Source organism: Bufo bufo, chromosome 5, assembly GCF_905171765.1.
Source record: "Bufo bufo chromosome 5, aBufBuf1.1, whole genome shotgun sequence".
Classification (NCBI taxonomy): domain Eukaryota; kingdom Metazoa; phylum Chordata; class Amphibia; order Anura; family Bufonidae; genus Bufo; species Bufo bufo.
The window spans coordinates 522,893,381-522,907,429 of NC_053393.1; the positions used below are offsets into that span (position 1 = coordinate 522,893,381).

The 14,049-nt window shown below is 44.9% G+C and overlaps 1 protein-coding gene across 1 annotated transcript in view; it reads right to left on the reverse strand.

Annotated features, from left to right (window-relative positions):
• Positions 1-14,049, reverse strand: part of ZNF804B (zinc finger protein 804B) — a 384,452-nt gene that overhangs the window by 44,095 nt on the left and 326,308 nt on the right. Inside the window, exon 2 of the mRNA XM_040434562.1 lies at positions 6,301-6,444. Within this exon, the coding sequence (XP_040290496.1) occupies positions 6,301-6,444 (144 nt within the window). The remainder of the gene's footprint in view (positions 1-6,300; positions 6,445-14,049) is intronic.

Sequence of the window (14,049 nt, forward strand, 5' to 3'; positions counted from 1 at the left end):
CTGGCTTACCAGTGAACTCCCTGGTGACGGACTTTAAATATGTGAGTTTTAAAGGGGTTGTGCACCTTTGTAGCACTTTTCTACAGACCCTCGGTGGTAAACATGCTTACCTGATCCTGATAGGTTCCATCACCACCGTTCCCCCTCGGGCGTCGCAGGTCTCGGGTCTTCTTGCATCAACATCCGGTTTGGTGTGGGTCACATGACTGGCTACAGCGGTGACGTGCCACCCATACATCATGTTATTAGATGTTGACATGGGGAGACCCAAGACCTGCAGCGCCCAAGTGGGAACAATGAAGACGGAGCCTAGTATTGGGGATCAGGTATGTATCATTTCCATCTCGGGTCCGCACGCGCTCTAGAGTCTGTTGAAAAGTGCTACAAAGGTACACCACCCCTTTAAGGCTGATACTGAATTTTGAGCAATAGAAACCTTTGAAAGCTTTACATACACAATGACAACTATCCCAGGGTTTTATTGTGCAGTTGAAAAAGGAATTAGTTGAAAGTGTACTCTACCCTACTTATACAAGCATGGCGGAACTTGCTTTAAGGCTTGTTAAATTGAATGGCGTCACCTGAGCGGCTACGATACTCTGAAGGGACTTTTGGGAAGTTTTGTTCTCATTGGTTTTAGTGTTTCAATACTCTGGGCTATAAAAGCAGCACAGTACTATGTCCAACACCATAGATATAGAGTACATAACCGTGTGGCCCCACTGGGGCATGCAATTCAAACTAAAAGAAGCAGGACTTCTCACAACCTTCAGCCACTTTCCGTCAAACAGTCCAATATTGCATTTATCAGAGTATTCCCAAGAGGTTCTTACCAGGGGAGGTCACATATGGCCATTCATTTCCCCCCAAGCCTTACATGACCATTCAAGTAAAGTTATGGTCTCACATACTGGTTTTGCCTCAGCACGTATTTACTAGAGGATCTGCAGCAAAAATTTGAGGCTGACACTTGGATTTACCCCACGGATGTGCAGATTTATATATATCGGATTAGATTAGGCCAGGGATGGCCAACCCGCGGCTCTCCAGCTGTTGTAAAACTACAACTCCCATCATGCCCTGCTGCAGGCTGATAGCTGTAGGCAGTGTGGGCATGCTGGGAGTTGTAGTTTTGCAACAACTGGAGAGCCTCAGGTTGGCCATCCCTGGATTAGAACAATTTATTGAAGCAAATTTGCCAGCATTTCTGTGCAAGAAGAAGTAAGGCATGTCCACAAATGGAGGACATGCATGCATGGTGTGCTCTCTTTCACTTTAGTGACCCCACTCTTACCAATATGCCATCAATGTCTGAGATAGGCCAACCCCTTTAAAGGGATTATCCAACAACTATAATGTCCCCCCAAAATTCCCGGGCACCTCATATAGATTAAATTTACACAACCGCTCCTGCCTGGTGCGGCGGCTGCATCTCCCCGTCGCGTGGATAAAAACATCCGGCAACAGGGTGCAGACAATAGCAGGCCGTGACGGGGATGAGCCTCCCTAGCATTCTGGGTGACGCTACAAAGGCTCGTTTTGATCCGCGTGACGGGGAGATGCAGTGGCGGTCGTGCAGGCATCAAGAGCGACGCGGGTAACTATAACCTGTATGAGGTGCCTGGGCATTTTGGGGGGCATCAGACTGGTTGGATAACCCTTTTAAGCTGCAAATTTTTTATCCCAGTGATTTGAAAGAAATCTTGTCCACTTTTCTGGTATTATGCTTTTGGGCTGGCGCTACTGTATCACATGGAGATGATATACACTCCAAGATTATTCAGTTAACTCATGATGACTGGAAGAAAAGTGTAAAAGGACAGTGAACAATCCAGTGTAGTGATCTGTAAAATTCCTTCGCTTAAAAGAAGGTCAGGAAAGCAGTTGTATTTATTTTTCCTTAGAAGGAACGCTATATTATATGCTGTAATTAATTCTGCGGAGGGCAGGCCCACATTAAACACCGCACAAGGGTCAATTGAAGCCGAGGCATTCAGATTATTCAGCAATGTTCTTAATTACAGTCTAACAGAACAATGCCCAACCACCTTTGGGGGAAATCAAATTATATGTTACATGTATTTACTGTGCAAAAATACAAAATTATAAAAATGATGTTTAACTTATGATGAACCGCAATTATACAATAACACCAGTAATTATAATCAGAGTAGGAATTAGACACAGAGGTTTCCACGAATAAATTACACAACTTAGTTCCTTCCGAGGTTTCCTTGCATTTGGGGAACTAAACTGCCTGCTGTGAACTATGGCGACTGATGCTTGTAGTCTATTGCTTCACTCATGTTCACACTGACCAAATGGAAGACCATGTATAGTACCCTGGAGCAGAGGGTATCTGCAGGTGGCTTGTTATATAATGTTTTTTAATGTTATGTCATGTATTGTAATTAGAGATGAGCGAATTTCTCAAAAATTCTATTTCGTCGGTTCGACGAGTTTTCCGAAAAGATTTGATTCGATCCAAATTAGTTTGTGGTGAATCGCGGTAAAAAACAGCTATTTCCTGTATAGTGGTGTAGAACACTGTGCCTTGCAGTAACACGCATAGTGAGTCTGCTGTGGTAGTGAAACAATACTGTGAGTCCATATGACATGCAGATGACAGGCGTCGCTCTTAGAATCACTGCACACTTCACTTATTTGGGCAGTTACGGGGCCAAAACTGACCAAATAACTCAAGTATGAACTCAGCCTTACAGGTCGATGTTAGCATCAGGTATAAAGAACCGTGCAGAGACCCAAGATCCTACTATAGCGTAAAACCTGTTCTATTAAACGTTTATACAAGTAGAGCCCCCCTGACAGAGTGGAGAGGGTGTCAGCAGTAAGTTTGTGTTGACGTCACAGATTATTTTGCCCTTCCTCTGATCTGTCAGAACAATAACCCCCAAAAAACTGATCCTGTCTGTTGAGCATCCGCCTTCACTCGGTCAGCATTTGGTCAGTAATCCATCAGTATTGCTAATGCCCAAAAAAACAGGAACCAAAACAGAGATGACACGTGAATGGAATATTTGCATGTCTTCGGTGTTTTGTATCCATTCCTGCTTTTGGCTACCAAATCATAAGCCAATTCTAATGGGACCATACAGGCCTTACAGCTGCTACACAGACAGGATCCGTTGTGCATCTCATTTTTCTTCCTTCTGACAGATCAGAAGAAGGGTCAAATAAATGATGATGTCAAAAGGCAAAATAGTGGCCCAGTCATGAAGTGGGGAGGGTGGTAACAGCATGAGAAGTCCACAGAGTGGCAAGACGTCATAGTGTGGAGGTGGCAGCAGCATGAAGAGACTACAGAGTGGCAAGGTGATATAGTGTGAAGGTGGCAGCAGGAGACCACAGAGTGGCAAGGTGGCATATTGTGGAGGTGGCAGCAGCATCAGGAGACCACAGAGTGGCAAGGTGACATAGTGTGGAGGTGGCAGCAGCATCAGGAGACCACAGAGTAACCCGGTGGCAGAGTGGAGAGGTGGGTGGCAATACCAGTACCTGCTGAAGAAAGTCGGTGAAAGAAGGAGCACTTGGCATCAGATATGTGGCATCAGGTGGATGGCAGCATCAGAATAGTAGCTGAGGCAGGTAGCCAGAAGAAACCGGTCTCTTTTGTCAAAGTGCTGGTGTGGCACCATGGATGATCTAGTCTAATGCACCAGGCATTGGTGGGTGGAAATCCTGGCTTATCCACACCTGATTCATCTTGACAAAGGTTAGTCTCTCCACATTTTCGGTGGACAGGCAAGTTCTTCTTGGGGTAACTATGGCCTCCGCCACGCTAAACACCCGCTCTGATGCTACACTACTGCCTGGGCAGGACAGCTTTTCCATGGCAAACTCGGCCATTCGCGGCCACAAATCCAGTTTGGCTGCCCAGTAGTCCAGCGGATCTTCAATGTGGGGTGGCAGGGTGCTGTCCAAGTATGCCACCACCTGCTAGTTCAGGTCCTGCTCTAGGTCTATCTGCTGCTGCTGGTGAGTAGTTGCTTCACTGGGCGGGGGAAGAAAGCTGCTCATCATCTACTCTAGACTCAAGTTACTGCTGATGGAGCTGGTACTGCTTTAGCAGCCATGGAAGTGGAACGTGAGCGCAGAGGGCACACCCCCTCCAGTCAGACCTGCGAGAGGATGGACGATGGCGCAGATAGGCAGCGGCCAACTCACTACATAGGATGTCTCTATAGTAGTTAAGTTTGTCCTCCCTCTCAGCAGGTGTAAAAAAAGGCCCCCATTTTGGACCGGTAGCAAGGGTCCAACAAGATGGAGATCCAGAAGTCATCCCTCTGCTGAATGGTGACAATTCGGCTGTCACTATGCAAGCAAGTCAGCATGCATCGGGACATTTTTGCAAGTGACTTGGAGGGACTCCCAGCCTCCATCTCCACTGCATACTGCCACGGTGTGTCTGGGTCCTCTGCCTTGTCTTCCTCATCGCCCTGTAGCTCCTCTGGCTGCTGCTGCTCTTCCTCTCCTGTCCCCTGTGTAGAAAAACCACCCATTACGCTACACATTGCTTGTGCTCTAATGTTCTCCTCCTCCTCCTGCTCCTCCTCCAGTTCAGCCCCCACAGGGCTCATGTAGCCGTGAGATATAGGCGCCACGTCTCCAGTCCCCTAACCAGCCAGATTTACCAGCATCTGTTCCAGTACATGAAGCAGTGGAATGACATTGTTCATCCCACAGTCCTGGCGACTGACAAATAATGTGGCCTCCTCAAAGGGTCTGAGAAAATGGCAGGTGTCACGCATGAGCTGCCACTGGCTGACATCGAAGTTACACAGGGGAGTACTCTTGTCCTCTTGGATCATCAAGAAATCGTTTATGGCCTTTTTCTGTTCGTAAAGTCGGTCCAACATATGGAGGGTGGTATTCCAAAGAGTGAAAACGTTGCATATCAGCCTATGTTAGGGAATGCCATTCTGCCACTGCAGCTCAAGGACGGTGTGCTTTGTGGTGTACGAGTGGCTGAAGTGTATGCAAAGTTTCCTGGCCATTTTTAGGATGTCTTACAGATGGGTGGAAGACTTCAGGAACCGCTTGACAACCAGATTTAACACGTGTGCCATGCAGGGCGCATGGCTCAGCCCTCCTTGACGCAGCGCCAACACCATGTTCTTCCCGTTGTCGGTCACCATGGTTCCAATTTTCAGTTGTCGAGGAAAAAGCCAGGATTCTATTTCTTGACGAAGTTCATGGAACAGTTCCTTCCCTGTGTGACTCCATTTGCCCAGGCAAACGAGGTGTAGAACACCGCCATGCCCTGCACATGTGGTATGCTGCAGAGGCACTGTGAATTGTCCCTGCAGTGGAGGCTGAGGACACGGTGAAGGATAAGGAGGCAGAGGTGGACATTGTCGCAGGACCAACGGCGTGAGAACGTGAAGGCAGAAGCGGCGTCACCTGGCGAAGTTGCTGGTGTGGCTGTGCAGGAACCACATTCACCCATGTACTGTCCCTGACCGTAGTTACAGCTCCACACGTCGGCAAATGCCAAGTCCTCTCCACTTTGATTAACAGGGCCAGACCGTATGATGTTTTCAGTGCCTGGTCCTATCAATCAAAGTGCAGAGGATGCGGCAGTTGCAGAGAGAGCAGAGCCTCTAGGATTAACGGCAACGCCCCCGTTGCTCCGAGAGGTTCATTTTCATATATTAAAACACCATTTTTCTCAGTAATGTGGGCACATATGAACATGGGACCAACACAGATGCCTTCAGCTGCCAAGCACACGTGTAACAGGTCAGCCAGTGTTATAGGTACAAATCTGCTGACAGAGGGCCTTTAATATAACTAATTTTTAATGGACACTATATATAATTATTCCTATACTGGTCCAATCTACACAGAGACATTAAAAGTAGAGATGAACAAAGTTCTATTATTGTCCGATTTAGCCAAATCAGCCAGTGGCAGCATATATAACTGGAAATAAAAGTGCTCCAATTGCCTGGAAGAATCTTTCTCACAAAATTTTGGTTCGTTACAATCAGAACTCATTGGAAATCTCGTGTTAAACTTCCGAATTTTAGAATTGATTTGCTCATCTCTAATAGGAAGCCTGCAACACATTTTTGAAAGCAAAGAAAGGCTTTTTGATAATAATTTTTACCTGCCAGTTGAAAAGAAACATCTGATACTGTGAAGGAATTGAGGGAATAATCATTAAAATACAGAAATAAAAGCATAATTCCAGCAGTGTCGTTTTCACCCTTCGCTAGCAAGGGATTTCAGTGATGTTTTTGGACAGAGATATTGGAATATATGAATTTCCAGGCTTACCTGTTTGTGAGCGTGGTCGTAAGAATTAATATGGTTGTCAAACTCCTGGTGCTTGTGGTATTGCTTGTCACATAATTCACAATAGAAATTAGCCTTCAAATCCTCCAGAGCATTCGCTATGCTTTTTCCCTTTTCCGCATAGCCCTGTAAGAAAACAAAAAGAAAATAATGTTGATATTTTGTTCTGAAATACGACCCTGCGGAGGCCGGGTGCAAAATATTTCACTATACAATAAAGAATGTTTTACAGATTTGAGAATGCGTTTGTATTTTTTGTTTTATTTTCATTTTATTTATTTTTTATTTCACTGATTTTTCAGTCATAGGAAGAGATGAGCGAAGTACTGGAAAATTTTATTCGGCTGCTTCGCCGAATTTTACAAAAAAATTTGGTTCGTGCCGAATAACTGTGAAATTGTATAAGAAGTTGGTGCAATGACAGGGAGCTGCGATTGCACCGCTTCCCATCATTGTACCCTTCAGATGCCGTGTGCATAGATGATCGCAGAATCTAACAGAGTGTAAAATAAAAAAATAAAAAAATCCTACCTCACCCATTTGATTATGATGAGCTGGCCACCACCATCTTGATTGAAGATCTAGAGCAAAATCTTGGACAGCCCGCGGTGACGTCATATGTCACCGCGCATAGGACTTCGTGCGAGATCTTCAATCAAGATGGTGGTGGCCAGCTCATCAGGATCAAATGGATGACGTATTTTTAAAAAATTTTGCCGCCATTCAGGGAAAATCGATTTGCTACCATGAAGCACGAGGAAATTCGGCTTCGCAGCGAATCAAATTCTCCCTGAAGTTCAGATCAATGTCCACTTTGTGGACTTCAATTTGCTCAACGCTAGTCATAGGCATTGGGAGTCACAGGGACAGTCATACCACACTTACAGCCTGTGCCCTGCATGCAAATGGGCCCGGTGCTACCCAATGCTCTATCATTTTATTACTACAAGGGGCTATATTGATTCCAATCCCTGTCGCAGTTAGGGTCGATTCACACGTCAGCAGCCGTTTTGCGGTCCGCAAATTGCGGATCCGCAAAACACGGACACCGGCCATGTGTGTTTCGCACATGGCCGACGCTATAATAGAAATGCTTTTTCTTGTCTGCGGACAAGAATAGGATATGTTCTATTTTTTGGCAGGGCCTCGGAACGGACGTGCAGATGCGGACTCCACATCTTTTGTGGCCCCATTAAAAATGAATGGGTCCGCACCCATTCCGCAAATGGATGTAGACCCGTTTTGCGGACGTGTGAATGGACCCTTGTTGGTGGATTGGACTGACGCATCAGGGAGGGAAGTCGAATAGAAAACTGTTCCCACTGTTATTGGTACCTAGCTATTGGGAAGAAAATGTTAATTACAGTAAAAGTGCAACTTTTTTATATTTGCTTTAGAACTTTCAATTTTATGTCTGCATTGATTACTTTTCTAGACTATAACAATTTAGTTGACAGAAAAAACACCAAACCTAAACCAAAAATATATTCAGACTTTTTCCTGAAGATGTGGCCAGAGATACGATATAGATGGAGGTCAATATTGATAACTTACGCTCAGGATAGGTCACCAGTATCTGGTCAGTGGGAGTCTGACACCCGACAATAGTGATGAACGACTTTTTTAAAAATTCGATTTGGCTGCTTCGCTAAACTTCAATAAGAAATTTGATTCATTACGAGTTACTTTGTAACGAATAGTATTCCACTGTATGGAGCGGGCGCAATGACGGGGAATGGGCGATCGTGCTGTTCCCCGTCATTTAGCCCCTCAGATGCTGATTGTGGCATCTGAGAGTCATATTCAGCCTATCGGGGCTGAAAACAAAAAAATACATACGCATCTCATCCATTTGATTGCGGAGAGGCCGTCGCTGCCATCTTGTTTGAAGAAAGCGCGACAATTCACATGCGGTGACATCATCACGCTGGTCGGGCGCAGTGATGTCATCATGACGTCACTGTGCGCGCGGACATGATGACGTGATGTCAAATGGATGAGGAAAAATTGATTCCTTACCAAGAAGGGACAAGAAATTTGGATTTGTGGTGAGTCCAATTTTTCTTGAAATTCAGATCGAATTCCAATTTTGTTAACTTTGATTTGCTCAACAATGCCGACACCCGTGCCAACCAACTGTTTGAAGAGGCTCCGGCACTCCAGTTGGGTCACGGGCCTAAGAACAGCTGATCACATATCGGATCGGAAAGGGTGCCGACTCCCACCGATCAGATATTGATGACTTAGGCCTCATGCACAGGTTCCGTTTTTTTGGGGAATGTATACAGAACCATTCATTTCAATGGGTCCGCAAAAAAAACGGAAGTTACTCCGTGTGCATTCCTTTTCCGTATTTCTGTGGCCGTTTTCCAAAGTACATCGCTGAGCTTCGCATACTACAAAGAGGCCACAGCGCTTGTTCAAACGCCTCCAAACAGCTGATTGTTTGGGGTGCTGGGAGTTGGATCCCCACCAATCAGATACTGCTGACCTGTCCTGAGGGTAGGTCCTCAATATGTAAGTCCTGGAAACTCCTTTATCCTATATAACAAGAATCTTCCCCTGCTGACTGCTTTCCACTTGTCTAAATCACAGTTCTTGTTTTGCTCTTTCTATCTCATTTCTGACAGCTGAGGATCATGGGTATCGATTGTCCGTGAAAGCAGTCTGTGGACAGACTGTGGTCAACTAATAGGATAGGAAAACCTGAAAGAGCCTGCTTTGGGAGTAGGGTATATGAAATATAGATGAGGACGCGGAGATGGAGATTAGAGGTTCAGCGCAATTACATAATCAGGCCAAGGTGAAGGGAGTAAACGAAAGACCCTGTGCTGTTACTTAGCTATTAGAGATCTCATTTTCTGTTTCTTATTCTGCTTCTCGTCATTCATCTGCTCGCTGTTAGACAAGAAATGTTTAAAGGATATGTCCAAATTCGCAGCCATTTTTAGTTCTCTTTTAGATCTAAACCAACAGATCACGTAATTTAGCAAATAGTCTTGATTTGATTTAAATATCCGACTGTAATGTGTTTTCAGCTTATATGTAGTCTTGTGTTTCCATGGTAACAGACTACACACTGTGAGTAGTCTGATCCTACACTTACCAGCATTTAAATAGTCAAAAATATGACATTCAAAGCCAACCCCAAGGTACTGCAAAAAATGACCAAAAATGCCAGCAAAATACCTATTTTTGGGTATGCATAAGCCTCGCCCTTTTATCGAGCCAGTTCGCTGGGTTGACTTGGCACATTTTGGACTGCTGGCAAGTGTTTCTGAAGTCATACACCTGTTCCCTACTTATTATGGCTCATGCACATGACCGTATGTATTTTGCGGTCCGCAAAAAATATGGATAATGTCTGTGTACATTTCGTATTTTGCGGAACGGAACAGCTGGCCCCTAATAGAACAGCCCTATGCTTGTCCGTTATGCGGACAATAATAGGACACATTCTATTTTTTTGCAGAATGGATATGCGGACATACGAAAACGGAATGCACACGGAATAACTTCAGTTTTTTTTCTTTTACTGACCCATTGAAATGAATGGTTCCGCATACGGACCACAAAAAAATAAAATAATGGAACTGACATGGAAAAAAAATACTTTTGTTTGCATGAGCCCTTACTAACATAAATTTATGCTATAATAATTATGAAAGATAATCTGCAGGATCAGACTACACAGGGCTTGTTTGTTGTCTGTTACCATGGAAACGTGTAAGCCTTCATGGGAAGTAGACACAAATAGGAAATTTTTAAATAAAACTATTGAAAAAATTGCTTCGTTTGCTAATTTAGATGTATTGGAAAAATTATGTAAAAATGACTGTAAAGTTTTCAGGAAATTTACGAGTTAAAGGGGTTTTCTGAGATTTTTATACTGATGATCTATCCTCTGGATAGGTCATCAGTATCTGATTGGTGGGGGTAAGAAAAATTGGATCAGGGGTGATGGGCAGCTCCATGAGATAAGGGATAGGCAGTCAGCTCCATGAGATAAAGGATAGCCAGTCAGCTTCACGAGATAAAGGATAGCTAGTCAACTCCATGAGATAAAAGATAGCCAGTCAGCTCCATGAGATAAGGGATAGCCAATCAGCTCCATGAGATAAGGGATAGCCAGTCAGCTCCATGAGATAAAAGATAGCCAGTCAGCTCCATGAGATAAGGGATAGCCAGTCAGCTCCATGAGATAAGGGATAGCCAGTCAGCTCCATGAGATAAAAGATAGCCAGTCAGCTCCATGAGATAAGGGATAGCCAGTCAGCTCCATGAGATAAAGGATAGCCAATCAGCTCCATGGAATGAGGGATAGCCAATGAGCTCCATGAGATAAGGGATAGCCAATCAGCTCCATGAGATAAGGGATAGCCAATCAGCTCCATGAGATAAGGGATAGCCAATCAGCTCCATGAGATAAGGGATAGCCAATCAGCTCCATGGAATGAGGGATAGCCAATGAGCTCCATGAGATAAGGGATAGCTAGTCAGCTTCATGAGATAAGGGATAGCCAATCAGCTCCATGAGATAAGGGATAGCCAATCAGCTCCATGGAATGAGGGATAGCCAATCAACTCCATGAGATAAGGGATATCCAGTCAGCTTCATGAGATAAGGGATAGCCAAGTTATTATTTGGGACCCTTCAAATTGAAAGGGATCGTCCAAAGCTAAGAAACCGTGTAAAAGGGTTTCCTGGGAGTTCAACATTTTTGACTTACACATTAATATCATATCAATGGGCATCCGACACCCAGCACTCCCGCTGACCGGCCTTTGAAGAGTCTGCAGCGCTCTTGAATGGGTCCGCAATCCGGGGGATGAGGAACGAAGGCACGGATCGGAAGCCCGCCGAAGCACTATGGAGTGCTTCCGTGGGTTTACTGTACGTGCCTCCGCACCGAAAAAAAGTAGTGCATGCACTACTTTTTTGCGGTGCGGACAGATCACGGACCCATTCAAGTTGAATGGGTCTGGATCTGTCTGCGGCAGCCGCACGGATGTTGCCATGCATTGGGGACTGCAAATTGAGATCCCCAATGCACGGAACGGCCAGCACACAATCGTGTGCATGAGCCCTAATATTGACTTTGCTCTGTAGCCTAGATCAGTACAAAACCACATAAACGGCCTATAGATTATTTTTACATCTTGCCTCTAGGTAGGAAAAGTATACTGTGAGAGTATATATATATATATATCTCCACAGCAGGAGAGCTGCATATGGTAATCTGAATCTGAAAGTGCAGATTGCTTTTTAAGTATATCGAACATATGTCGTAAATGGAAACATATTAGCGCTTTCTTTTCCCATGGGGCTTTTCTCCTTTTTGACGTGCTCAAGTCAGAAAATTATCGGGAAAGAAGTTATTTGATTAATACATTAACACACAATCCGATATTTCTCTTATTGCTGCCATTAGGAAGCTGATGTGGTGTAAATTCTGCCGTAATGGTCTATATCAAACAGAAGCCTGGCACATCATAATTAGGTATAATTATACAGCACATTAATTGTGAGCGCAGCGCATTGTTTTTATTTTGTACTTATCGCCCTATGATGTTTACCGAGAAGTAATGTTCATTAGGACACTTGACGTCGCTATTAAGTTAGAATGATTGTATCTGTACAAAGTAACAAGTGAGAAATAATGACTACTACATATAAGGTCTTCCTAATTAATACTCCAATTGATGGACACGTTTAGACCACCCTCTAAAAGGGGTTATCCCATGACTGATGCAAAAAATGAAAATCAGACATCATATAGTACATGACAATCTCTTTCTAACAAAGCTAGAGCCAGCCCAGTACCTCACATGGATCCAGAGATCTCCCCATTCGTGGCTCTGAATGCACTTCTAGCTTTATTTCAGTCTGGCAGCTCATGGGGTGTGTCCTTTCTGCTGCAGCTCTCCCTATCACAGCTCAAGGGGCATGTCCTTTCTGTTGAAGCACTCTACCACAGCTCAGGGTGTGTGTCCTATCTGTTGCAGCTTTCTCACTATTAGCAAAACAAGGGCACCTGCAATGTGCGATCCGCAATTTGCGGACCGCACATCACAGACACTATAATAGAAAATGCATTTTCTGGTCCGCAATTGCGGACAAGAATAGGACATGTTCTATTTTTTTCAGGAACGGAATGGCGGATCCCGAAAAAACTGATCCCGAAAATGCGGATGCAGATCCCGGAAATGCTGATTCGCATCAATTCCAGCCCCATTGAAAGTGAATGGGTCAGCAAATTGCGGAACGAATGCAGACCCAAATTACGGATGTGTGAAAGGACCCTTACAGCTCAGGGTGTGTGTCCTGTCTGTTGCAGCTTTCTCCCTATTACAGTTCGAGGGGTGTGTCCTGTCAACTGCAGCTTTCTACCAGTGGCATACATAGAGAAGTAAGGGCCCCATAGCAAGGATCAGACCAGGCCCCCCACACAGGACAGAAGGGTTTCCGCCTAAACCTCTTTCATTGACCCTTGGGCCATTTTTCCACTGCTTCATTTGCTAAAAGTTGTTCCTTTAGAGAGTAGAGTCCTGACCAAGTTTCACCTCCAGTAGAAGAGGAGATAATCCCAACTAAGACTGGGCCCCTCTTGCCCTGGGCCCCAATAGCAGTCGCATGGTCTGCCGCTATGGTAGTTACACCCCTGCTTTGTCCCTATTAAAGCTCAAGCGGTGTGCCCTGTCTGCTGCAGCTCTCTCCCTAACATGTCTAAAAGGATGTGTCCTTTATACTGCAGCTCTTTCCCTGTAACTGACACAGCTTCTAACAGAAGATACGGCTGGGGGCAGTTGAAGATTTAAACTGAGCACGTGCGACCACCTCAGTGAGATGGACAAGAAATAAGGAAGATAACAAACAGCAGGTGGCGCTGGACAGATAGATTTTACTAACTATCTCAGTGGCCATTCAAATTTTTTTATCACATGCAAGTACAAAAGTATTCAGATCCACATATTTTTTGTGGCACAACCCCTTTAAAGAGCACCTGGCCCCCTTCTCCTGACATGTCTGTTTTAGTAATTACTTGCATTCCCCATTTAATGATAATTCTAGGGCATCTATGATTATGGGTCTATGTTGCTTCCAACTTTTAAAGCCTACATGGACCTCCATTACAGACAGCTGGGGCAATTCATTCATAAACTTCTAGAAGGAACAACAGAAAAATGGCACAAAATATAAAAGAAAAGATGCTCCAGAAACACCAGATGTTTTCATCCGCGTACGGGGAGAAGCAGCTGCGGCGGTGCGGGGACCAGGAGTGGCGCGGGGAGCCAGATAAGTAGATTCAGTGTGAGGGGCCCAGCATATGGGGGACATTTTTTAGTCTTTAAGAGGGTTGCAGGTGATCAGTGTAAGGCCTCATGCACATGACCGTTGTTCTGGTCAGTTTTTGCGGCTCGGATGCGGACCCATTCACTTCAAAGAGGCCGCAAAAGATGCGGACAGCACTTTGTGTGCTGTCCGCATCCGTTGCTCCGTTACGTAGTCCCGCAAAAGAAATATAACATGTCCTATTCTTGTCCGTTTTGCGGACAAGAATAGGCATTTCTATAATGGGCCGCCTGTTGCGTTCCCCAAATTGCAGAAGGCACACGGGTGGCTTCCGTGTTTTGCGGATCCGCAATTTGCGAACCGCAAAACACACAACGGTCGTGTGCATGAGGCCTAAGGGCGCCTTAACACGCTGCAGATTTTGTTGCAGAAAATTG